The sequence below is a fragment of the Tenebrio molitor genome, chromosome 9, assembly GCF_963966145.1.
Source record: "Tenebrio molitor chromosome 9, icTenMoli1.1, whole genome shotgun sequence".
NCBI lineage: Eukaryota > Metazoa > Arthropoda > Insecta > Coleoptera > Tenebrionidae > Tenebrio > Tenebrio molitor.
Window position 1 is genome coordinate 8,701,603 of NC_091054.1, and position 24,911 is coordinate 8,726,513.

At 35.6% G+C, this 24,911-nt stretch overlaps 7 protein-coding genes and 1 pseudogene across 7 annotated transcripts; 5 read left to right on the forward strand and 3 right to left on the reverse strand.

Annotated features, from left to right (window-relative positions):
* The first annotated feature begins 165 nt into the window (after positions 1–165).
* LOC138138574 (uncharacterized) lies at positions 166–9,374 on the forward strand. Its single transcript, XM_069058560.1, is given in 12 exon segments — positions 166–356; positions 404–1,195; positions 1,246–1,396; positions 1,451–1,578; positions 3,173–3,343; positions 3,390–4,181; positions 4,232–4,382; positions 4,437–4,564; positions 7,920–8,090; positions 8,137–8,928; positions 8,979–9,129; positions 9,187–9,374. Coding segments are annotated over 12 exon segments (3,669 nt in total). The 5' UTR covers positions 166–245; the 3' UTR covers positions 9,318–9,374.
* LOC138139023 (serine protease inhibitor 42Dd-like) lies at positions 5,802–7,332 on the forward strand (annotated as a pseudogene).
* Positions 9,375–9,884: 510 nt separating the features above from the next.
* LOC138139020 (serine protease inhibitor 42Dd-like) lies at positions 9,885–11,767 on the forward strand. The gene is made up of 4 exons (XM_069059176.1): positions 9,885–10,115; positions 10,162–10,953; positions 11,004–11,154; positions 11,579–11,767. The coding sequence occupies exons 1-4, from the start codon at positions 10,005–10,007 to the stop codon at positions 11,707–11,709; spliced, it is 1,185 nt and encodes a 394-aa protein (XP_068915277.1). The 5' UTR covers positions 9,885–10,004; the 3' UTR covers positions 11,710–11,767.
* A 546-nt stretch (positions 11,768–12,313) lies between these two features.
* On the forward strand, positions 12,314–14,049 carry LOC138139024 (antichymotrypsin-2-like). The gene is made up of 4 exons (XM_069059179.1): positions 12,314–12,502; positions 12,549–13,340; positions 13,391–13,541; positions 13,843–14,049. Exons 1-4 carry the CDS (start codon positions 12,392–12,394, stop codon positions 13,971–13,973), a joined length of 1,185 nt encoding a protein of 394 aa, XP_068915280.1. The 5' UTR covers positions 12,314–12,391; the 3' UTR covers positions 13,974–14,049.
* Positions 14,050–14,700: 651 nt separating this feature from the next.
* On the reverse strand, positions 14,701–16,151 carry LOC138139022 (leukocyte elastase inhibitor-like). The gene is made up of 4 exons (XM_069059178.1): positions 15,989–16,151; positions 15,159–15,941; positions 14,966–15,113; positions 14,701–14,916 (listed from the first exon to the last, which is right to left on the reverse strand). The coding sequence occupies exons 1-4, from the start codon at positions 16,097–16,099 to the stop codon at positions 14,789–14,791; spliced, it is 1,170 nt and encodes a 389-aa protein (XP_068915279.1). The 5' UTR covers positions 16,100–16,151; the 3' UTR covers positions 14,701–14,788.
* A 564-nt stretch (positions 16,152–16,715) lies between these two features.
* LOC138139018 (antichymotrypsin-2-like) lies at positions 16,716–18,364 on the reverse strand. Its single transcript, XM_069059174.1, has 4 exons — positions 18,145–18,364; positions 17,313–18,095; positions 17,115–17,262; positions 16,716–17,064 (listed from the first exon to the last, which is right to left on the reverse strand). The coding sequence occupies exons 1-4, from the start codon at positions 18,250–18,252 to the stop codon at positions 16,844–16,846; spliced, it is 1,260 nt and encodes a 419-aa protein (XP_068915275.1). The 5' UTR covers positions 18,253–18,364; the 3' UTR covers positions 16,716–16,843.
* Positions 18,365–19,497: 1,133 nt separating this feature from the next.
* LOC138138575 (uncharacterized) lies at positions 19,498–20,193 on the forward strand. Its single transcript, XM_069058562.1, has one exon. It carries the CDS (start codon positions 19,498–19,500, stop codon positions 20,191–20,193), a length of 696 nt encoding a protein of 231 aa, XP_068914663.1.
* A 1,257-nt stretch (positions 20,194–21,450) lies between these two features.
* Positions 21,451–24,298, reverse strand: LOC138137618 (antichymotrypsin-2-like). The gene is made up of 5 exons (XM_069057113.1): positions 23,386–24,298; positions 22,944–23,032; positions 22,098–22,895; positions 21,898–22,048; positions 21,451–21,846 (listed from the first exon to the last, which is right to left on the reverse strand). The coding sequence occupies exons 2-5, from the start codon at positions 23,004–23,006 to the stop codon at positions 21,716–21,718; spliced, it is 1,143 nt and encodes a 380-aa protein (XP_068913214.1). The 5' UTR covers positions 23,007–23,032; positions 23,386–24,298; the 3' UTR covers positions 21,451–21,715.
* Between the last annotated feature and the right edge of the window lie 613 nt (positions 24,299–24,911).

Genomic DNA, 24,911 nt, shown 5'->3' on the forward strand with positions numbered 1-24,911 from the left:
AAAATTTTATCAAGATCGGAGTAAAACTAACTGTAGGTTTGCGTACAAAATATACAAACAGACATTCAGTTTTATATATATATATAAGATAAATTGCCTTTGAACTTTGGTTGCTAAGAGAATAAAGTTAAGTAGGGTATCCCTTATCTTCCATATAAAAACACAATTAACACTATTTCTATTAGTATATACGATTCGTTGAAACACGTTTATGTATTCGTGATCAAGTTTTCGCCTGCGTCAAGATGAAATGCTTAACGGTATTTCTTCTAAGTGTGTTTCTGGTTCTGGCTGAAAATGGTGCTGTGCAAGAATTCGCCAAAGCCAACAACCTCTTCACTCCTGCCGTCTACAAAGTGAGTTAAAAATTTTAAAAATATCTTCTACACAATTTGAGTTTTAGCAAATTTCCCAAACCGAGAAAGGTAATTTCTTGGTGAGTCCACTTTCTGCTGAAACTGTTCTAGCTTTGCTTCAGTCGGGTTGCAAAGATGAGACAGCACAAGAACTCCGAACTGCTTTACACCTTCCCGATGACAAAGAAACAGTCGAGTCTGCAATCAAATCGTTGCTTCCAAAGTTGAAAGGCAGCGATTTGTATACTCTTCACACGGCGAATAAAATGTACGTGAAAAAAGATTTTTCGATTAAAGATGGGTTTAAGAAAGCAGCAGCTCAAGTTTATTACGCTGATACAGACACTATAGACTTCACGCAGAGTGTTCAAGCTGCTAAAACAATGAACAGTTGGGTGGAAAAGCACACGAACGATAAAATTCACGACTTGATTGATTCCAACTCATTAGATCAATATACTAGAGCAGTTTTAATAAATGCTCTCTATTTTAAAGCAAACTGGTCTTCCCCATTCTCTCCAGCTGCAAGTGAAAATATAAATTTTTATAAAACTGCCACCGACATTGTACAAGTTAATGCTGTTCAACAATTCGAAGTATTTTTTAAGTATTATGAGTGTCCCCATTTGAAAGCAGAGTTCTTGGAGTTGCCATTCGAAGGAAATGAAGCCTCGATGATGATCGTTTTACCAAAGGAGAGAGATGGACTTGCAGCTCTCGAAAGTAAAATAGAAAATGTTTTCGCACCTATGCACACTTTAAAAAAGGAATACTTGAACGTAATTTTACCCAAATTTAGAATCGAGACTTCAGTCAACTTCAGATATATCTTAAAGAACGTGAGGTACAAATTATTAAATTGTGTTGAATAACCAATTGCTTTTTGTAGTTGGGGGTGCAAAAAATTTTCGACGCGCAAGAAGCCGACCTCAGTGGAATTGCCGGTGAAAAGGGAGATCTTATTGTAAATGAGGTGGTCCAAAAAACTTTCATTGGTGTCAGTGAAGAAGGTGTAGAAGCGGCTGCAGGTACATTTGTCCGTGAGTTTTAAATAAATTAATTTATGGGGTGGTTTGTTCACTGTTAATTTTTAGCTGAGCCAGTTCCCACTAGTGATCCAACGGAACCCCCAAAGAACTTCAACGCAGATCATCCCTTCATCTTCTACATTAAGGTTAAAGACACGATTATATTCGCAGGAAGGGTAACTGACCCGAAGCACTAAATTTGTTTTAAATGAAATTGTTATTTGTACAATAATAAAATTTTACGAAATTACAAAATATTTCGATTTATTTCTGGTATTGTAACTTTCGATTAGTAAGAGAGGGACGTTGTCCCTTATATTTTATATAACAGCCGTTCAAAAAATTTGTGTCCAGGTGTCCAAATATAATCCTTAAGTTAAACATCTTTTAGATTTGTTGGTTCAATATCTTTACGCGAAGTAGAATGTCGTCCTTAAAACTGTTACTGTCTTTGAACTCCAGTTTCAAGGAGTACAAACACAGCTAGTTAGCTAATTTTGATTTGCAAATTTGTTTTAAATACGATCAAATGATACAAAATAATATACTTAATAAAAAATATTTGTGGTTTATTAGATTTCATTGTTTGATATTAATGAACTTGACTCCTGCACTTTTTATTTCCAAAAAAAACATCAACAGATATATTAAGACGATCGAAAAATATTAACCAATAATACAGTCTTTCACTGTATCTCCAGACATAATTAACTCTAAATCATTCCAAATTTCCAGATTTCATTGTTTGATATTAATGAACTTGCTTCCTACACTTTTTATTTCCAAAAAACATCAACAAATAGATACATACAGTATGAGTCAATTGTGGGGTATTTCTGAAATGGTCTTTGATGCAACCAAAAATACTAATTCCAGCATTCACTAGATCTGTAATTAAAAAAAAATTAAAACATTAATCCATGATTGCATTGCTTTGAGAATTGTCAACTTTGTCTTGACAGTTTTGCTAAAACTTGGTTATGAACTCTTATGACTCAAACAATGAGAAAGTGGACATGGTTTCTCATGTACGGGGTACCTACGTCGTGTCAAAATGCCATGGTCGCTGCAGATCTGTATCTCCAGAAGAATCCAAATTGCAGCCACATTTTTATTTATTTAAATTTTTTACAAAATGAGTTAGCCCTTATTGTTGGAACAGTTGGATGTGAATAAATGAACAAGACAACAACGTAAAGGGGTTCTAGCAGCGCCTTTAGATTTTTTTCTTGTGGGAAAGAATCTACTAAACACCTGTACTTACGATTGATGAACTCAAAGAATTCGTGATGAGTGCATGGCCATAACGCCAGAGACATTACACAACGTTCAGAGGTCCTCTTAAACAGGGTTGACGCGTGTCTACTCCAAAATGCATGTTGAACAATTTTTGCGTTAGTTTTCTTTTTACGTTGTCAATTTGCTGATAAATTTCCCACATTGTCATTTTGACGTTTGTAGCCAAAAACGCAATTTTGATTTAATTTATTATTTATATTAAACACAGTATCAAGCGATAAGTGGAATCAGTATTTTTGGTTGCTTCTAAGAAAATTTCAGAAATACCCCACAATTGACTCATACTGTATATTAAAACGATTGCAGAGATATTAACCAATAATAACAGTCTTTCACTGTATCTCCAGACAAAATTAATTCTGAATTATTCCGAATAAACAATCTTCATTAATTGCTTTTGTCCTTGAACTTTTGTTACTAAGAGAATAAAGTTAAGTAGGGTATCCCTTATCTTCCATATAAAAACACAATTAACACTATTTCTATTAGTATATACGATTCGTTGAAACAACTTTATGTACTTGTAATCAAGTTTTCGCCTGCGTCACGATGAAATGCTTAACGATATTTCTTCTAAGTGTGTTTCTGGTTCTGGCTGAAAATGGTGCTGTGCAAGAATTCACCAAAGCCAACAACCTCTTCACTCCTGCCGTCTAAAAAGTGAGTTAAAAATTTGAACCATTTCTTCTACAAATTTGAGTTTTAGCAAATTTCCCAAACCGAGAAAGGTAATTTCTTGGTGAGTCCACTTTCTGCTGAAACTGTTCTAGCTTTGCTTCAGTCGGGTTGCAAAGATGAGACAGCACAAGAACTCCGAACTGCTTTACACCTTCCCGATGACAAAGAAACAGTTGAGTCTGCAATCAAATCGTTGTTTCCAAAGTTGAAAGGCAGCGATTTGTATACTCTTCACACGGCGAATAAAATGTACGTGAAAAAAGATTTTTCGATTAAAGATGGGTTTAAGAAAGCAGCAGCTCAAGTTTATTACGCTGATACAGACACTATAGACTTCACGCAGAGTGTTCAAGCTGCCAAAACAATGAACAGTTGGGTGGAAAAGCACACGAACGATAAAATTCACGACTTGATTGATTCCAACTCATTAGATCAATATACTAGAGCAGTTTTAATAAATGCTCTCTATTTTAAAGCCAACTGGTCTTCCCCATTCCGTCTAGCTTCAACTAGAAATATAAATTTTTATAAAACTGCCACCGATATTGTACAAGTTGATGCTCTTCAACGCTTCAGAGTATATTTTAAGTATTATGAGTGTCCCCATTTGAAAGCAGAGTTCTTGGAGTTGCCATTCAAAGGAAATGAAGCCTCGATGATGATCGTTTTACCAAAAGAGAGAGATGGACTTGCAGCTCTCGAAAGTCAAATAGAAAATGTTTTCGCACCGATGCACACTTTAAAAACGGAATACTTGAACGTAATTTTACCCAAATTTAGAATCGAGACTTCAGTCAACTTCAAAAATATCTTAAAGAACGTGAGGCACAAATTATTAAATTGAATTAAATAACCAATTGCTTTTTGTAGTTGGGGGTGCAAAAAATTTTCAACGAAACAGAAGCCGACCTTAGTGGAATTGCCGGTGAAAAGGGAGATCTTATTGTAGACGAGGTGGCCCAAAAAACTTTCATTGATGTTAGTGAAGAAGGTGTAGAAGCGGCTGCAGCTTCATTTGTCGGTGAGTTTTAAATAAATTAATTAATGGGGTGGTGTGTTCACTATTAATTTTTAGTTGTGCGAGTTCCCACTAGTGCACTAAATATAAACCCAAAGCACTTCAACGCAGATCATCCCTTCATCTTCTACATTAAGGTTAAGGACACGATTATATTCGCAGGAAGGGTAACTGACCCTAAACACTAAATTTGTTTTAAATGAAATTGTTATTTGTACAATATTAAAATTTTACGAAATTACAAAATATTTCGTTTAATTTCTGGTATTATGTATAACTTTTAATTAGTAAGAGAGGGACGTTGTCCCTTATATTTTATATAACGGCAGTTCAAAAAATTTGTGTCCAGGTGTCCAAATATAGTGCTTAAGTTAAACATCTTTTAGATTTGTTGGTTCAATATCTTTAAGCGAAGTAGAATGTCGTCCTTAAGACTGCTACTGTCTTTGAAATCCAGTTTCAAGGAGTACAAACACAGCTAGTTAGCTAATTCTGATTTGCAAATTTGTTTTAAATACGATCAAATGACACAAAATAATATACTTAATAAAAAATGTTTGTGGTTTATCAAATTTCATTGTTTGATATTGATGAACTTGCCTCCTGCACTTTTTATTTCCAAAAAAACATCAACAGACATATTAAGACGATCGAAAAGATATTAACCAATAATACAGTCTTTCACTGTATTTCCACACATAATTAACTCTAAATTATTCCAAACTAGCTGACCCGACAGACGTTGTCTTGTCCAAATTTCAATACCTAAATTTGTTTGTGATCGTTTTGTGAATTTGTGAAAAGCTATTGGAAATGTATAAAGAAAGTAAAAAAAACATGCGGTTTTGTTCCAGAATTTAAGTCACAATTTAATTAAGTCACAATTTCATGTCTAAACAAATGATTTATTTTCGTCCATTAAATTTGAAATCACAATGAATCTCAAGCAGTTTTATTGGGTGATTCAAAATGATTGTGAATAAGTATTGCAACTATGTACGAAAATGTATATGGCAACTGTGTGAATGGGATAGAGTTGACATTTGTATGACATTTCAAAGTGTGCATTTGATTTTTTTTTAATTCCATTACACATTGATTTGACAAATTTCAAAATTGCGCGACTATGAACTGTCAAAGAAATGTCAACTCTATCCCACCCACACAGTTGCCACATACATTTTCGTACATAGTTGCCAGATTTATCCACAATTATTTTGAATCACCCAATATTTACATTTCGATTGTAAGATCGATGTTCAAGTAAACAATCCGATTGGTTTGATTCCCAATTTCACAATCAGCTGTCAAATGACATTTGTGCATGTAGGCAAATAAATTGGAATAGAAATAAAACTACAACATTTGTCGGACAGATCGCGTAACAACACTAAAGTAAAAGCAAATGTAATTTTATTTTAATTTACTGGATTGCGTTTTTCCAGATTTTTCTTCAAACCTTCCAGATTTCTAACAAATATGTAGCTCGTATTGTCAGTTATGATCAAGAGAAAAATGATAATTTTTGAAATTTGTCCGAATTTTCCGACTTTCCTTTTTAATTGTCTAGATTTTTTTTTGCTTCACGATATTTCTTCTAAGTATGTTTTTGGCTCTGGCTGAAAATGGTGGTTTGCAAGAATTCACAAAAGCCAACAATCTTTTCACTCCTGCCGTGTACAAAGTGAGTTTAAAAATGTTTTCTACAAATTGGAGATTCAGCAAATTTCCCTAACCAAGAAAGACAATTTCTTGGTGAGTCCACTTTCTGCAGAAACTGTTCTAGCTTTCCTTCAGTCGGGTTGCAAAGATGAAACGGCACAAGAACTGCGAACCGCTCTACACCTTTCCGATTACAAAGAAACAGTCGAGTCTGCAATCAAATCGTTGCTTCCAAAGTAGAAAGGCAGCGATTTGTATACTCTTCACACGGCGAATAAAATGTACGTAAAGAAAGATTTTTCGATCAAGGATGGGTTTAAGAAGGCAGCAACTCAAGTTTATTATGCTGATACAGGCACTATAGATTTCACACAGAGTGTTCAAGCTGCCAAAACAATGAACAGTTGGGTAGAAAAACACACGAACGATAAAATTCACAACTTGATAGATTCCAACTCATTAGATCAATATACAAGAGCAGTTTTGATAAATGCTCTTTACTTTAAAGAAAACTGGTCTTCCCCATTCCCTCTAGCTTCAACTAGAAAAATAAATTTTTACAAAACAGCCACCGAAATTGTTCAAGTTGATGGTCTTCGACATTTGGAAGTGTATTTTAATTATTATGAGTGTCGTCATTTGAAAGCAGAATTCTTAGAGTTGCCATTCAAAGGAAATGAAGCCTAGATGATGATCGTTTTACCAAAAGAGAGAGACGGGCTTGCAGCTCTCGAAAGTTAAATAGAAAATGTTTTCGCACCGATGCACACATTAAAAACGGAATACTCGAACGTAATTTTACCCAAATTTAGAATCGAGACTTCAGTCAACTTCAAATATATCTTAAAGAACGTGAGGTACAAATTATTAAATTGTATTGAATAACCAATTGCTTTTTGTAGTTGGGGATGCAAAAAATTTTCGACGAGAAAGAAGCCGACCTCAGTGGAGTTGCCTGTGAAAAGGGAAATCTTATTGTAAGCGAAGTGGCCCAAAAAATTTTCATTGATGTCAGTGAAGAAGGTGTAGAAGCCGCTGCAGCTACTTTAGTCAGTAAGTATTCAATAAATTAATTTATGAGGTTGTTTCTTCAATATTAATTATTTGTAGTTGTGACAGTTCCTTTTAGTGCTAAGTTTGTAACCCCAAAGAACTTCATCGCAAATCATCCCTTCATCTTCTACATCAAGGTTAAGGACACGATTATATTCGCAGGAAGGGCCCTAATCACTAAATTTGTTTGAAATGAAATTGGTATTATAAAATATAAAATTTTTAGAAAATTACAAAATATTTCGTTTTATTTCTGGTAATGTAACTTTCGATTAGTAAGAGAGGGACGTTATCCGTTATATTTTATACAAGGGCTGTTCAAAAAATTTGTGTCCAGGTGTCCAAATATATTGCTTAAGTTTATTTTTGTTGATTCAATATCTCTAAGCGAAGTAGAATGTCGTCCTTAAGACTGTGATTGTCTTTGAACGCAAATTTCAAGGAGTACAAGCACAGCCAATTAGCCAATTTGGATTTGCAAATTTGTTTTAAATACGATCAAATGATACCAAATAATATAATAAAAAATGTTTGTGGTTTATCAGATTTCATTATTTGATATTAGTTAACTTGCCTCCTGCACTTTTTATTTCCAAAAAACATCAACAAATTGATACATATATTAAAACGATCGCAGAGATATTAACCAATAATAAACAGTCTTTCACTGTATCTCCACACATAATTACATAATTCTGAATTATTCCGAGAAAACAATCTTCATTAATTGCTTTTGTCCTTGAACTTTTGTTACTAAGAAAATAAAGTTAGGTGGGGTATCCCCTATCTTCCATATAAAAACACAATTAACACTATTTCTATTAGTATATACGATTCGTTGAAACAAGTTTATGTATTTGTGATCAAGTTTTCGCCTGCGTCAAGATGAAATGCTTAACGATATTTCTTCTAAGTGTGTTTCTGGTTCTGGCTGAAAATGCTGCAGTGCAAGAATTCACCAAAGCCAACAACCTCTTCACTCCTGCCGTCTACAAAGTGAGTTAAAAATTTTAAAAATGTCTTCTACAAATTTGAGTTTTAGCAAATTTCCCAAACCGAGAAAGGCAATTTCTTGGTGAGTCCACTTTCTGCTGAAACTGTTCTAGCTTTGCTTCAGTCGGGTTGCAAAGATGAGACGGCACAAGAACTCCGAACTGTTTTACACCTTCCCGAAGACAAAGAAACAGTTGAGTCTGCAATCAAATCGTTGCTTCCAAAGTTGAAAGGCAACGATTTGTATACTCTTCACACGGCGAATAAAATGTATGTGAAAAAAGATTTTTCGATCAAGGATGGGTTTAAGAAGGCAGCAGCTCAAATTTATTACGCTGACACAGACACCATAGACTTCACACAGAGTGTTCAGGCTGCCAAAACAATGAACAGTTGGGTAGAAAAACACACGAACGATAAAATTCACAACTTGATAGACTCCAATTTATTAGATGAAGGCACCAGAGCTGTTTTAATAAATGCTCTTTATTTTAAAGCAAACTGGTCTTCCCCATTTCCTCTAGCTTCAACTAGAAATATAAATTTTTACAAAACAGCCACCGACATTGTACAAGTTGATGCTCTTCAACACTTTGAAGTATATTTTAATTATTATGAGTCTCCCCATTTGAAAGCAGAGTTCTTGGAGTTGCCATTCAAAGGAAATGAAGCCTCGATGGTGATTGTTTTACCAAAAGAGAGAGACGGACTTGCAGCTCTCGAAAGTCAAATAGAAAATGTTTTCGCACCGATGCACACTTTAAAAATGGAATACTTGAACGTAATTTTACCCAAATTTAGAATCGAGACTTCAATCAACTTCAAAAATATCTTAAAGAACGTGAGGCACAAATTATTAAATTGTATTGAATAACCAATTGCTTTTTGTAGCTGGGGGTGCAAAAAATTTTTGACGCGAAAGAAGCCGACCTCAGTGGAGTTGCCGGTGAAAAGGGAGATCTTATTGTAAGCGAGGTGGCCCAAAAAACTTTCATTGATGTCAGTGAAGAAGGTGTAGAAGCCGCTGCAGCTACTTTTGTCAGTAAGTATTAAATAAATTAATTTATAAGGTGGTTTCTTCAATGTTAATTATTTGTAGTTGTGACAGTTCCTTTTAGTGCTAAAATTGTAACCCCAAAGCACTTCATCGCAGATCATCCCTTCATCTTCTACATCAAGGTTAAGGACACGATTATATTCGCAGGAAGGGTAACTGACCCTAATCACTAAATTTATTTCAAATGAAATTGGTATTGTAAAATATAAAAATTTTAGGAAATCACAAAATATTTCGTTTTATTTCTGGTATTGTAACTTTCGATTATTAAGAGAGGCACTTTATCCGTTATACAACGGCTGTTCAAAAAATGTGTGTCCAGGTGTCCAAATATAGTGCTTAAGTTTAGATTTGTTGATTCAATATCTCTAAGCGAAGTAGAACGTCGTCCTTAAGACTGTTATACTGTCTTTGAACTCAAATTTCAAGGAGTACAAGCACTGCCAGTTAGCCAATTTTGATTTGCAAATTTATTTTAAATACGATCAAATGATACCAAATTATATAATAAAAAATGTTTGTGGTTTAGCAGAATTCATTATTTGATATTAATTAACTTGACTCCTGCACTTTTTATTTCCATAAAACATCAACAAATATAATTAAAACGATCCCAGAGATATTAACCAATAACAACAGTCTATCACTGTATCTCCAGACATAATTAATTCTGAATTATTCCGAATAAACACTCTTCATTAATTGCTTTTGTCCTTGAACTTTTATTGCTAAGAAAATAAAGTTAGGTGGGGTATCCCCTATCTTCCATATAAAAACACAATTAACACTATTTCTATTAGTATATACGATTCATTGAAACAAGTTTATGTATTTGTGATCAAGTTCTCGCCTGCGTCAAGATGAAATGCTTAACGATATTTCTTCTAAGTGTGTTTCTAGTTTTGGCTGAGAATGGTGCTGTGCAAGAATTCACCAAAGCCAACAACCTCTTCACTCCTGCCGTCTACAAAGTGAGTTAAAAATTTTAAAAATTTCTTCTACAAATTTGAGTTTTAGCAAATTGCCCAAACCGAGAAAGACAATTTCTTGGTGAGTCCACTTTCTGCTGAAACTGTTCTTGCTTTGCTTCAGTCGGGTTGCAAAGATGAGACAGCACAAGAACTCCGAACTGCTTTACACCTTCCCGATGACAAAGAAACAGTCGAGTCTGCAATCAAATCGTTGCTTCCAAAGTTGAAAGGCAGCGATTTGTATACTCTTCACACGGCGAATAAAATGTACGTGAAGAAAGATTTTTCGATTAAAGATGGGTTTAAGAAAGCAGCAGCTCAAGTTTATTACGCTGATACAGACACTATAGACTTCACGCAGAGTGTTCAAGCTGCCAAAACAATGAACAGTTGGGTGGAAAAACACACGAACGATAAAATTCACGATTTGATTGATTCCAACTCATTAGATCAATATACTAGAGCAGTTTTAATAAATGCTCTCTATTTTAAAGCCAACTGGTCTTCCCCATTCCGTCTAGCTTCAACTAGAAACATAAATTTTTATAAAACTGCCACCGACATTGTACAAGTTGATGCTCTTCAACACTTCAGAAAATATTTTAAGTATTATGAGTGTCCCCATTTGAAAGCGGAGTTCTTGGAGTTGCCATTCAAAGGAAATGAAGCCTCGATGATGATCGTTTTACCAAAGGAGAGAGACGGACTTGCAGCTCTCGAAAGTCAAATAGAAAATGTTTTCGCACCGATTCACACTTTAAAAACGGAATACTTGAACGTAATTTTACCCAAATTTAGAATCGAGACTTTAATCAACTTCAAAAATATCTTAAAGAGCGTGAGGCACAAATTATTAAATTGTATTGAATAACCAATTGCTTTTTGTAGCTGGGGGTGCAAAAAATTTTTGACGCGAAAAAAGCCGACCTCAGTGGAGTTGCCGGTGAAAAGGGAGATCTTATTGTAAGCGAGGTGGCCCAAAAAACTTTCATTGTTGTCAGTGAAGAAGGTGTAGAAGCCGCTGCAGCTACTTTTGTCGGTGAGTATTAAATATAGTTATTTTTGTATTAAGTGCGCAAAGTGATTGTTTTTTGTTGGGGCATGAGAATGAGTTTTTGGTCGAGACCGTCAGGTCGAGACTTCAAACTCATTCGAATGCGCCAACAAAACAATCATCTTGCGCATGAAATACAAACACTATTTTTTCTACAACAGCATTTTAAAATTTTTGAATTTTTTAATTTTTGTAAAATTTTCCTTGGATGCTAAAATATTCGTCAAAAAGTTTCCTTGGGTGCTAAAATATAACTATTTTAGCATCCAAGGAAACTTTTTGACAAATATTTTTTCACTATCAAAAATGACATACTTTGCGACTTGATAACGATGCATAAATGTCACGTTTTTTTGACAGTTGTAGAAAAAATTAATTTATGGGTGGTTTGTTCACTATTAATTTTTAGTTGTGGGAGTTCCCAGTAGTGCTCTAAATGTAAGCCCAAAGAACTTCAACGCAGATCATCCCTTTATCTTCTACATTAAGGTTAAGGATACGATTATATTCGCAGGAAGGGTAACTGACCCGAAGCACTAAATTTGTTTTAAATAAAATTGTTATTTGTACAATATTAAAACTTTACGAAATTACAAAATATTTGGTTTTATTTCTGGTATTATAACTTTTACATAGTAAGAGAGGGACATTGTCCCTTTTATTTTATATAACGGCCGTTCAAAAAATTTGTGTCCAGGTGTCCAAATATAGTGCTTAAGTTAAACATCTTTTAGATTTGTTGGTTCAATATCTTTAAGCGAAGTAGAATGTCGTCCTTAAGACTGTTACTGTCTTTGAAATCCAGTTTCAAGGAGTACAAACACAGCTAGTTAGCTAATTGTGATTTGCAAATTTGTTTTAAATACGATCAAATGACGCAAAATAATATACTTAATAAATATATTTGTGGTTTATCAGATTTCATTGTTTGATATTAATGAACTTGCCTCCTGCACTTTTTATTTCTAAAAAAAACATCAACAAATATATTAACACGATCGGAAAGATATTAACCAATAATACAGTCTTTCACTGTATCTCCACACATAATTAACTATAAATAAACAATTAACTGCGTTTGTCCTTGAACTTTTGTTGCTAAGAGAATAAACTTAGGTAGGGTATCCCTTCTCTTCCATATGAAAACACAAATAACACCAATTCTCCTAGTATACACGATTCGTTAAAACAACTTTATCTATTTGTGATCGTCTGGGTCAAGATGAAATGCTTAACGATATTTCTTCTAAGTGTGTTTTTGGCTCTGGCTGAAAATGGTGCTGTGCAAGAATTCACAAAAGCCAACAATCTTTTCACTCCTGCCGTGTACAAAGTGAGTTAGAAATTTTAAAAATGTTTTCTACAAATTGGAGTTTCAGCAAATTTCCCTAACCAAGAAAGGCAATTTCTTGGTGAGTTCACTTTCTGCTGAAACTGTTCTAGCTTTGCTTCAGTCGGGTTGCAAAGATGAGACGGCACAAGAACTCCGAACTGCTTTACACCTTCCCGATGACAAAGAAACAGTCGAGTCTGCAATCAAATCGTTGCTTCCAAAGTTGAAAGGCAGCGATTTATATACTCTTCACACGGCGAATAAAATTTACGTAAAGGAAGATTTTTCGATCAAGGATGGGTTTAAGAAGGCAGCAGCTCAAATTTATTATGCTGATACAGACACTATAGATTTCACCCAGAGTGTTCAAGCTGCCAAAACAATGAACAGTTGGGTAGAAAAACACACGAACGATAAAATTCACAACTTGATCGATTCCAACTTATTAGATCAATATACTAGAGCAGTTTTAATAAATGCTCTTTATTTTAAAGCTAACTGGTCTTCCCCATTCCTTCTAGCTGAAAGTGGAAATATTACTTTTTACAAAACTGCCACCGACATTGTACAAGTTGATGCTCTTCGACACTTCGAAGTATATTTCAATTATTACGAATGTCCCCATTTGAAAGCAGAATTCTTGGAGTTGCCATTCAAAGGAAACGAAGCCTCGATGATGATCGTTTTACCAAAGGAGAGAGACGGACTTGCAGCTCTCGAAAATCAAATAGAAAATGTTTTCGCACCGATGCACACTCTAAAAACAGAATATTTGAACGTATTTTTGCCCAAATTTAGAATCGAGAGCTCACTGAACTTCAAGAATATTTTAAAGAACGTGGGTGACAAATTATTAAATCTATCAAATAAGTCAATTACTTTTTGTAGCTGGGGGTGAAAAAAATTTTCGATGCGAAGGAAGCTGACCTTAGCGGTGTTGCTGGTAAAAAAGGAGATCTTATTGTAGACGAGGTGGTCCAAAAAACTTTCATTGATGTCAGTGAAGAAGGTGTAGAAGCTGCTGCAGCTACTTTTGTCCGTGAGTATTAAATAAATTAATGTATCCAACACCTGTTTATTATGCAGTCATAACAATGCCGATTTTGAATATATTATGAGGTCTATAAAACACTAGTGGACTTATGATCCCATAATTAAACAGTTTAGAGAGAACTGAACAGCAAATAAGTGCCTTAACAGCAAATAAGTCATTTAAGAAAAATTCTCCAACTCGAGCAAGCTCTCGTACCTAAACATTTCTTTCGGGACTTATTTGCCTTATAAGACACTTGTATAATAAATAGCTATTATGGGATGGTTTTTTCAATATTAATTTGTAGTTATAGCAGTTCCTGAGAGCGCTACAATTGAAAGCCCAAAGAACTTCATCGCAGATCACCCCTTCATCTTTTACATTAAGGTTAAGGACACGATTATATTCGCAGGAAGGGTAACTGACCCTAAACACTAAATTTGTTTCATGTATAATCTAAAATGTATTTAAAATTTTTATCGCTGTCGATAAAACATTATAAACATAAACTATTGTTTGGTTTCATTTCTTGAACTCTCCTTGAACTTTTGTAACTAACTGTAATAAAAACACTTAAACCGAATAAATCACATTAATTAATTGGATGTTACTTTGTCAAAAAAGAAAATTGTCTCTTAATTTTTGTCATTTTATCTGTGGCATTAACTAAAAATATTGATGGACAAGAATTCAACAAAGCAAACAATCTACTCAGTTCTATTCTACTGAGTTCGGAATTTATAAAATTTACTTTATAAAAAATAATATATTTCAGTAAATTTCTCAAACAAATTTTTTTCACGGCAACATTTGCATAAGAAAACGTTTAAAGTATCCAGTTGTCTGCATGCGTTGATTAATTAATTCCTTCGTTCATTCTTTAAACCACTTATGAATCAATATATTTTTTCGTTAACGAGATCTTCTGCAAAAAACATCGTTTGAAATTTCTGCATGATTGCCTTCATTATTACGAATTTCCGCATCCGAAGGCACAGTTTTTGGAGTAACCTCTCAATGGAGGCAATGTTTTCATGATGGTCGTTTTACCAAAAGAACAACTATTTACCTGCCGCTTTAGCTTGGGTCCAGAATTCACCAAAAGAAAATCTTTTTACTCTCCCCCGAAGTTGTCTTTTCGAACTTAACTTTACCAAACAAAAACAATGTCTTAACTTTTATTGGTTGTTGCTGTAAATAAAAATATAATTCATTGGGAAAAACTCTGTTTTTGATTTTGTGCGGATCTCTTCTCAATTCAGTGTTGTGACTCGTCCTGCGAACAGAATCATCCCTTTGACTTTTATGTAAAAGATGAAGGGATGGTCTACTATAAATTGCTTAGGACTGTCCGGAAGTGCCATCTCTGGTAAAATAACAGCTGAAAAGGACAACTCAAATAAGGTTCTTAAACACAATTAAATTGTTACGAATGTATGTTGCAGCAGCGGCCTCTACACCCTCTTCACTGACGTCAATAAAACTCTTCTGGACTATGTTACTTATCACAAGATCGCCTTTTTCGCCAGCGATTCCACTGAGATCGGCTTCGTCCCCAAACGCTTTCTTCACCCCTAACTAAACCACGTCATGACTCTTTACGCAATCTACAGACATACTCACTTTCTTCAACACTTTTGTGAAGTCAACAGTACTCTCGATTTTGAATTTGGGCAACGCTACATTAACAAGCTGTTTCGTGAGATTGTGTGGACGGAAACTTCTCTTGATCTTGCTCTCGAGAGAGACGAGTCCTTCTATTTGGTTTGGAAGAACAATAGTCAGCGACGCACCACCTTTGAAAGGCAACTCCAAGAGTTTGGCGTCCAGATGGTGACACTCGTAGTAGTTGAAATATTGCTCGTCCAAATACATCGTGTCCACTTGAACTACTTCTTTTGCAGACTTGTGGAAATCTGATTTTCTTGTGTGAAATGGCGGAAAAGGTACCAACCATTTGGCATTGAAATACAAAGCATTTATCAACACTACTCTTGTCAGATTATTCAAAATCTCCGGATCGACAAGGTTTTGGATCTTGTGTTGCGTCTGTTCTTCCACCCAAGCATTCATCAATTTCGCTGCGTCATTCTTCTCACTAAAATCAACATTTTCTGATTGCGCTCCGTACACCTCAACTGCTGTTTTCTCAAACTCCTCTTTAACAGAAAAATTTGATTTGACGTAGATTTTGTTGGCCGTGTGGAGGGTGTACTCCTCATTGGTGAGCTTGGACAACACTTCCTTGACAGCACTTTCGGCTTTTTCTCTGCCACCAACAAAATGCAAAACTTGACGAATTTCTTCTGCGGTGTCTCCTCTGCATCCAGATTGCGCTAACGCCAGGAGAGTGGCAGCTGAGAATGGACTCACCAAGAAATTTGCTTTCTCTGTTTTCAACACCTCCTACAAAAAATACGATTTTGTGAAGAAAATGGAGTGCGTGAACTTACTTTGTAGACAGATGGAGTGAAAGAGTTGACAGCGTTGGGAAATTCTCGCAAAGTCGCATCTTCGGCTAGATTTGCACAGATTGTCAACAATAAAACAAGTAATATTTTCATTGTGGAGTCTACTTGGAGGTTTCGTCGATAATGCTGACCGAGAAATATTTACTCGGAATTGGTAAATTAAGGAGAGAGGTCAACTGAGAAGATAACAGTGGATTCTAGATTATTTTGTAATTTTAAATAAATAAAACATGTTTTATTTTCTTCGCTATCTTTATTGACGTTTATTCCTTAAAACGTATCAATCAAATTCACATCTCTCACCCTTCCTGCGAAGACTATAACTCCTTTTACTGTGATGTGGTAGTACCTTGTAGAAACCGCAAGTAAAAAAAAAATTATCGATTTTTTTCCTCAAAATAAGATATTCCTTCGATTTCATTTGGAAGGCCGAAGGTCATGGTCAGAGTGAGTGATGGCTAGGATGATTTTGGAAGACCATAGATTTACCACAACATTTCCCTTTTCTTTTTTTTGCGACTTCCTGCAAAAGATTTGGTGGGAAAAGGGAGTGGAGGGTTTATGGTGCTCACTTGGTAGACACTGGGAGTAAAAGTTCCCTTTGGTAAACTCTTCCAAGGCTTATCTTTTCAGGTGTTTAACACGCAAAAACATCCATGTTGCCAACAAACATCTAAAAATGCATATTGGCAAAAGAAATAATGGAACAGATTTTTTAAAATTTAATGTATTCCTTTCTTCAACAATTTTTTTTTTAATTATTACAATAAAATCTCAAACACCTAAAATTACAATTAATAAAAATACAAACAATACAAAGTGTTACATAAAGATGTTTTATGGCCTGCAACACGAAAATAATTGGCTAAAATAGTTTCTTCTGGAAGATTTAGTCTTCACTAGCTGAGGAACGTAGGCGACACCTGAGCCGTTGGTCGGATCGATGACCCTCCCCGCAAAAATAATCACCCCTTTTATTTTGATGTAAAAGAGGAACGGGTGGTTCGCATAGAACTCTTCGATATCACCAATTACAGCACACACGTGGACTGGAACAACTGAAAAATTGTACATCAATAAAAAATTGATTGGTTTGCGGTAGAATTACGAGCGTAGACGGCAGCAGCAGCTTCGACTCCGTCTTCGCTGACATCCAGGAAACTCTTCTGAATGACCTCGCTGACAAAAAGGTCACCCTTTACACCTGCAACCCCACTGAGGTCCGCTTCTTCTGTGAACATCGAATTCACCCCCAACTGGAAGAATCTGGATTATTTTTGGACTTCAGATCAAGCAAAGTACTCACATTTCTCAAAATCTCTTTGAAGTCGGTTGTACAATCGATTCTAAATTTGGGTATTGTGACGTCAACAAGTTGTTGGGTGAACTTGCGAGGTAGAAAGACCTTGTCGATTTGCTCTTCTAGAATTGCTAAGCCTTGGCGCTCTTTCGGAAGCACGACAACCATAGACGCGTCTGGATTTTTGAATGGTAACTCTAGGAATTTGGCGTTGAGTTCTGGACACTCGTGGTACCAGAAGTACTGTTGAGAGTTGTTGGTCATGGTGTCCACGTCGACGACGCGATCGGCGGTTTTGTAAAAATGCAGTTTCACCGTGAAGCAAGAGTGGAATTTTTCCAACCAGTCGGCTTTGAAATACACAGCGTTTATCAAAACGGCTCTAGTGAGATCATTTATCTTCTCCGAATCGACCAAATTCTCGATTTTGTTTTCTGTTTGTTCGCGTATCCACAGGTTCATAGTTTTGGCAGCTTCATCTCTTTCAGTGAAGTCGATGTTTTCTGAATCTGCACCGAAGACGCTGTTGGCAGTTTGTTTGAAGTCTTCGTGGATAGCAAATTCTTCTTTAACGTATAATTTATTCGCGAGATGGAAAATGTGCGAATCTGTGCTGCTCAATATTGGAAATAAATCTTTCATTGGTGTTTCCAATTTTTTGCCACCAAACAGGACTTCGACAATTTCTTCAGACGTTTGTCCTCTGCTTCCTGACTGGACGAGAGCAAAAGCTGCTAAAGCCGAACAAGGACTCACCAAAAGATTCTCTTGCTTTGTTTTCAGAATCTCCTACAAGTAAAATTAAAAAAAAAAATGAGTAAGTGATAATACAATTTACCCTATATGCTGCCGGCACAAATGAATTGTTTACGTTGATAAACTCTTCTAAAACATTTTCTTCGGTCGTTGTTGCTTGTTGCAAAGGGTTTTCTTCATTTTCAGACATGGCGAATAAAGATTTGCGATTGAAGAAAATAGTTTTGGATAGTAATCGTCTCTGCAACTTTTTGTATCCTTCTTGTGCGCTTTTTATTCAAACAGAGGTTGTTTTGCTGTATTGTGTCTCCCTCTCTCTGATTCCTCTGAAACATAACTTGCAGATGTCTGACTCTACGTGTCTGACCGTGTATGTGCTAAGAGTGCTAAGAGCTAAGTTTAAATCTAAAATGTTGTCGGTAAATGAGATTTCTGTTCAGCTGGAGTTTTACAAAATTATGAAAATCTGAATATTTGTATAAACAAATAAGTTGTGTTGAATTTTTTTATAAAGTAAATTAAGAACTGTGAGCACTCAAGGAATAATGATGTAATGAATATTTGAACGCTAGTTATTTTTGTTAGGTTGTAAGGTATACATTAAAATAACTTTCAGTAGTGGAAAAAATCTTGTGTGTTCATCGAAGCTAGAACATATTTTTTTGTTCGACACTGTCAGAATTTGAGAATTTTCTCCTATCTGAACGGATTTTGATAAATGTCACAACTTTTCAAAACGAAACGTCAACCTAATTTTAAAGGTTTTAGGCGATTTGGAGCCTTTAAGGGGCTCGTCGAACAAAAAAACGTTGTATTCAACTCGTTCGTGTGTAAATTGGGCCTTTTTTGGCACTCGTGGCCCACGCGTGCCAAAAAAGGCCCAATTTACACACAAACTCGTCAAATAAACGTCAAATATAACCATAAGGAGCAATTTAAGAATAATTTTTAAAAAACAGTTCTTGTCAGCTTGTGTATCACAATTTTGCCTCTGAATTTTTCTGATTTGTTGTTATCATTGTTTGGTAATATACCGTGAGTTTTTTATTTTACTGAACATAGGATTCATGGATCTGTAAGTTTGGTTACCTATTTCAAATGAATTGACTTGTCCATTTTAGAACTGAACATGGAGCCATTTTACATTGTATGTTCAGCGAAATAAAAAACGCAGTGTATAACACTCTCATTGTAATAAAAATAAAATCCAAAAAATTCTATATAAAGGATGAACGGTTGGTCTACTAGGATTTTCGAATGGTGCATCCTTAATCATCGACTCACAATAAATATAAAATCGTGAAAAAAAAAGGAGGATTCCTGGTTTGGCAGCGATAGCGAGCAGACGTGGAAAAAGTGCAGCGATAACAAACGTAAACAACGACGAGTGAGTGAGAGGTGATAAGCAGAAGAGAGCGGGCAAGAAAGAGAAGGGATGCCGGAATCGCCGAAAGCAAGGAAAGAAAGCAGCAAGAGAGAAAGAGAAGAGGGTAGGATGTCGGAAGAAGGCCTGAACCCATTCAGAAAGAGTTCCAGAACCGAAAGATCCCCAAGTAGAAGCGAAGAAAGAAATCAAAGCAAAGAAATAGAGAAGAAAATAGAAACAGTGCTCAGAGAGATAAAAGAGGATATGGCGGGAATAGTAGAGGAGAGCAAAGCACGAAGAAAGGAATTAGCGGCAGCGAGAGAGAAGGAGGGCGAGCAAGAAAGAGAGGACATGCTGAAATCGTCAGAAGTAAGGAAAGAAAGCAGCAAGAGAGAAAGAGAAGTGGGTAGAACGTCGAAAGAAGGCAAGAACCCACTCAGAAATAGTTCTAGAACGAGAACATTACCAAATAGAAGCGAAGAAGAAAATCAAAGCAAGGAAATGGATAAGGAAATGAAAACAACCATGATAAGAGAGATGAGAGAGGAGATCAAAACACTAAGGAAAGAATTGGCGACAGTGAGAGAGGAGATGAGAGGAAGAGAAGAAAAAGGGCAGTTGGAGAAGGCAGATTGGATGAAAAGGATGAAAATGATAGAGGAAAAGATGGAACAAAGAGAAAAGAAGGAGAGGAAGAATAATGTTATAATAACTGGAATAGGGGCAATAAGTGGAAACATAGAGAGGGGGTGGAAGAATGGTTAGAAAGGGAGATAGGGGTGAAAGTGAATGTAAAGGAAGCATTTAAAATAAATAAAGATAAGATGATGCTGGCAAAAATAGAAAGTTGGGAGCATAACATAATGCTAAGTAAGAGTAAGTTAAAGGAAAAAAAAAGGTGAGAGGATTTATATAGATGACGATTTGACAAAAGAAGAAAGGGAAACACAAAAGAAGTTAAGAGAGTTGGCCAGAGAGGAGAGAGATAGAGGAAAAAGGGTGGTGACTGGTTTAGATGGGATGAGAGACAGGAGAAACTGAAGAAAATTTCCTAGAAGAAGGAGAGAATAAGAAGACGACTCGACGAGAAGAAGAAGAAGGTGAATAAAAAGGTAGAGGGACAAAGACACAGATAAGTAAGAGAGAAGAAAGAGAATAAGAGAATTGAAGTATAATAGGGAGGGGAGAGAGTGTGTATGAGAGAGGAAAATGATAGCGGGTTGTAGAGGTGGGGACGAAGAGAGAGAGAAAAGGAATGGGAAGGAAGGAGAAGAGAAAGAGAAGGTGCAGGAGGTGACGCGAGGACAATGAGAAGATCGAACACATGCGGCGAAATGAGAGAGAGAAAGAGAGGGGAATGGGGAGAAATATGGAGCGAAAACGGCAGGGAGATGGATGAAAGGATAAGGAAGAGGAGAGAAAGAATAGAGAACGAGAGGAGGGAAGGAGAACAATAAAATGTTATTTTTATGTTTGTGTTTATGTTTGTAATCAGGAATCCGAAAGCCCGTAGGGCAAAATAAAGCATTTTGGTCGTGAAAAAAAAAAGTTTGTCTCTCAATCTTCTCTTGGCACTTTTTTTTAAAGTCTGAACATCTGCTATTTTAATTGATAAGCCAAGTGACACAAAATGAATCTTGAAGGAGTTGATTCCTTTTGCCGAAATTTGTATAAAGGTTTCGGAGCAAATAATCTACACGCATAAACATTTTTAGGTTTTATTGATCCAGCTTTCGTGTTTTCGTATTTTTTATTTTTCATCTTCTTATTGAGAAACGACGTATCTGTTTATTTATTCAACTCGTTTTGACATTCTGTGGGCACCAAATAACAAATTATTTTAAAAAACTTATTTTGAATTTAGTAACGAGGTTCTGTGATTCTTCCTGCAAAAATTATCACATCCTGAATATCTCCAATTTTAATTGATAAGCCAAGTGACACAAAATGAATCTTGAAGACGTTGATTCCTTTTAACAAAATTTTTATAAAGGTTTGGGAGCAAAGAAGCTACACGTCGTAAACATTTGAACGTTTTATTGATTAGATACAATTTTTATGTTTATTTGTATTTTTCATTTGTCATCGTCTTAATATGGCCTACGAATAACACATCTCTCAATTTATTCAACTCGTTTTAATCTGCGGTTACAAAATAACAAATTCTTTTAAAAGGTCACTTAAAAAGCTGCCTAATCTGTTGTATTCTGAATAAATTCACGACAACTTCAAATCAATGTAAACTGTTCTACTGAAGATTAATATGGAGATTAGGCATATTTCCAATTTAGTAATAAGGTTCTGTGACTCTTCCTGCAAAAATTATCATATCCTTAACCTTTAAGTAGAAAATAAAGGGATGGTCTGCTATAAATTTCTGGGGGCGATGCTTACGTCCACAATAAGGAATGGGAATCTCTGGAAAATTGTACATCAAATAGCGTCAGGACTAGTAGAAAACGAGCTTACTCAGATCAGTAGCAGCGGCAGCTTCAACACCTTCTTCACTCACGTCGATAAAAGTCTTCTGAAGAATTTCGTTAACAAGGAGGTCGCCTTTCTCACCGGCAATTCCGCTAAGATCAGCATCATCATCGCTAAATATTCTGTGGACACCCAACTGCAATGAACTGTAAAGATTTTGTAACTGAAAACTGTTAAAAACTAACGTTTCGTAAAATTGCGGTAAAATTTGTTTGATGTTCAATTTTGAATTTGGGTAATAAGACTGTAACCTCCGTTTTGTAAAAGACATGAGGAAAGAAGACTTTGTCAATTTTGCTTTCAAGATCAGCAAGACCGAGTCGCTTGTCTGGAAGAACAAATACCATAGAAGCGTCACCGTGGATCGGCAGTTGCAACAGTTTGGCCTTCAATTCTTTACTTATGCAAATACTGAAATTCTGTGATGGTCTGTTGGCCATAGCGTCCACTTTCACAACTTCATTTCGGGATTTGTAGAATTTGGTTTTCTTGGTGTTGGTCAGGTGGAATTTTTCGATCCATGCTCCTTTAAAGTACAACGCATTAACTAGAATGACTCTAGTAAACTCATCCAAAACTTGCGAATGTATTAAATTTTTTATTTTATTTTCTGTTACTTTCTCCACCCAACTATTTATTGTTTCAGCAGCTCGCACATTCATAGCGAAATCAATATTTTCAGAAGTAGAAAAATACACTTCGCTAGCTATTTTTTGAAATTCGTCTTTGATAGAAAAATCTTTCCTAATATACATTTTATTTGCAATGAACAGTTTGCATCCTTCGTTGGTTTTCAAGTCTGAAAGCTCTGAAAGCACTGCTTTCACTGCAGACTGAATCTTGGCGGGATCATCTGGAAGGTGTAGAGCGATTCTAAGCTCTTCAGCTGTTTGTCCTCGACACCCAGAATGAGTGAGCGCTAGGACTGTCTCAGCCGAGAGAGGACTCACCAATATGTTGCCCTTTTCTTCTTTTACAATTTCCTGCAAAAACCGTTTGAAATCGTCTTCAGAAAATTTTTTACAACTTACTCTGTAGACACTAGGCAGAAATGAGTTGTTTGCTTCGACGAACTCTTTCATAACATTTGCCATGTCTTCGATGATCTAATTTTGTGTGACTGAAAAAATTGTTAATTCACTTAATAAAGGAAAAGAGATACATGCATGTCATGCTAGTGATAGTGAAAGCATGATATCTATTGGGGTTGCAGTCGGTTATTCACCACTTTTGACAATGATTCACATTCTATTAGGTTTAACAATAAAGTGAGCCAATGTTTGAAGTTTGAATTTTTATGTAAAAGATGGAGTTATTTGGTGGAGGTTGTAAAATATGTATTACGTATATTTAAAATCAACTGTCTGGTTGCAAGGAAAAATATGAATCGCTGAATTGAGAATGTTGTTCTTGCAACCATCATAAGCTTTCCCGTAGGAGATCGATTATTATTATTTCAATCCAATGACTCACCTAAATTTGCGCAAGACTCCTGCCGCCGCCGTCAGTGCTGCAGTAATGCTGAATTAATTTCACACGTCCAATTTGGTAAATTATTTTCGCTAGTGACTCACTGTAAATACCAAATCACAGATAAAATATATTTATCTCAGCTTAACCTCTTTTTTCAGTTTCTTAAAATAAAAACACCTCGATTACAATTTACAACAATAGAAGGAGTTAGACAAAGAAGTCTTATGGCATACAACATGTACCAAACGCTTAATTTATGAAAGATTTGGTGTTTGAAGAAAAGATGTTGGTAAGACCTAACCCGTTAATCGGGTCGATAACTCTCCCCGCAAAAATAATCAACCCCTTTTTGTTTTGATATTAAATATGAAGGGTGATTTTTGTAGCACGAACTTCGGCACACAGCGATCAGAACAACTAAAAATATTGCGCATTAATAAAAAATGTATTGATCTGAGAGACAATTACGACCGTAGAGAGCAACGGCGGCTTCTACTCCTTTATCGTTGACATCTACGAATCTACGAAACTCCGTTCAATGACTTCGTTGACGTAGAGATCGCCTTTTTCACGGGCACTGGTTTGCTTCTCCTGTGAACATCGAACTCACACCCAACTAGTGCAATTTGCTCTCTTTGTGGACATCAATTCATGCAGAATATTCACATTTTTCAAAAATTGTTGGGTGAACTTGCAAGATTCAAAGACTTTGCTCTTCCAGAATTGCTAAGCCTTGGTGCTCGTTCGGAAGCACGACAACCATCAACGCGTCTGAATTTTAAATGGCAAATCTAGGAATTTGGCGTTAAGTTTTGGTACTCATCGTATCAGAAGTACTGTTGAGAGTTTTGACGGTGGTGTAAAAATGGAATATTACCATAAAACAAGAGCAGAATTTTTCCAACCAGTCGGCTTTGATATACAGGGTCTCCCAGAATTGGCGGACCAAAATAACACGGTGAAATCATTATCTTCTGGCAATAATGGGAAAAATATTTTAAAAAATCCATCCTCATTGCATTTTAAAATTAGAACGTTGTTAATTGACCAATCGCGTGTAGATATAAAATTACCTTAAAAAATTGTATTGGTAACTATCGAAACAAATTTGATTGTTGCAAAGACATTATAATTGAATATTATATCATAATAAATTATTTCTGACAATTCTGACAAGTCATTAAAAACGCGTAATGTTTACCGCTTCAGAATATTTTGATATGCTTGTCTTATATGGACAGTGTGATGAGAATGTCACAGTTGCTCCTCAGGAGTACGCAGTTCGTTTTCCCAATAGGGAACATCCTAGCAGAAATACTATAATCTGAAAAATACTATAACCTAAAAACGTCCGTCATTACACAAACAAGGCGGATACCCAACAATGCATATGCATCATTTGAAATGTATCCATAGTTACAAATAAAGCAGGAAAACTAATTAATAGGTAACTTAACATCAACAACAGCATTGGTCAGTTTAAATTGCTTCTTTCCTAATCACTATTTAAGATAGATTTTTTTGAA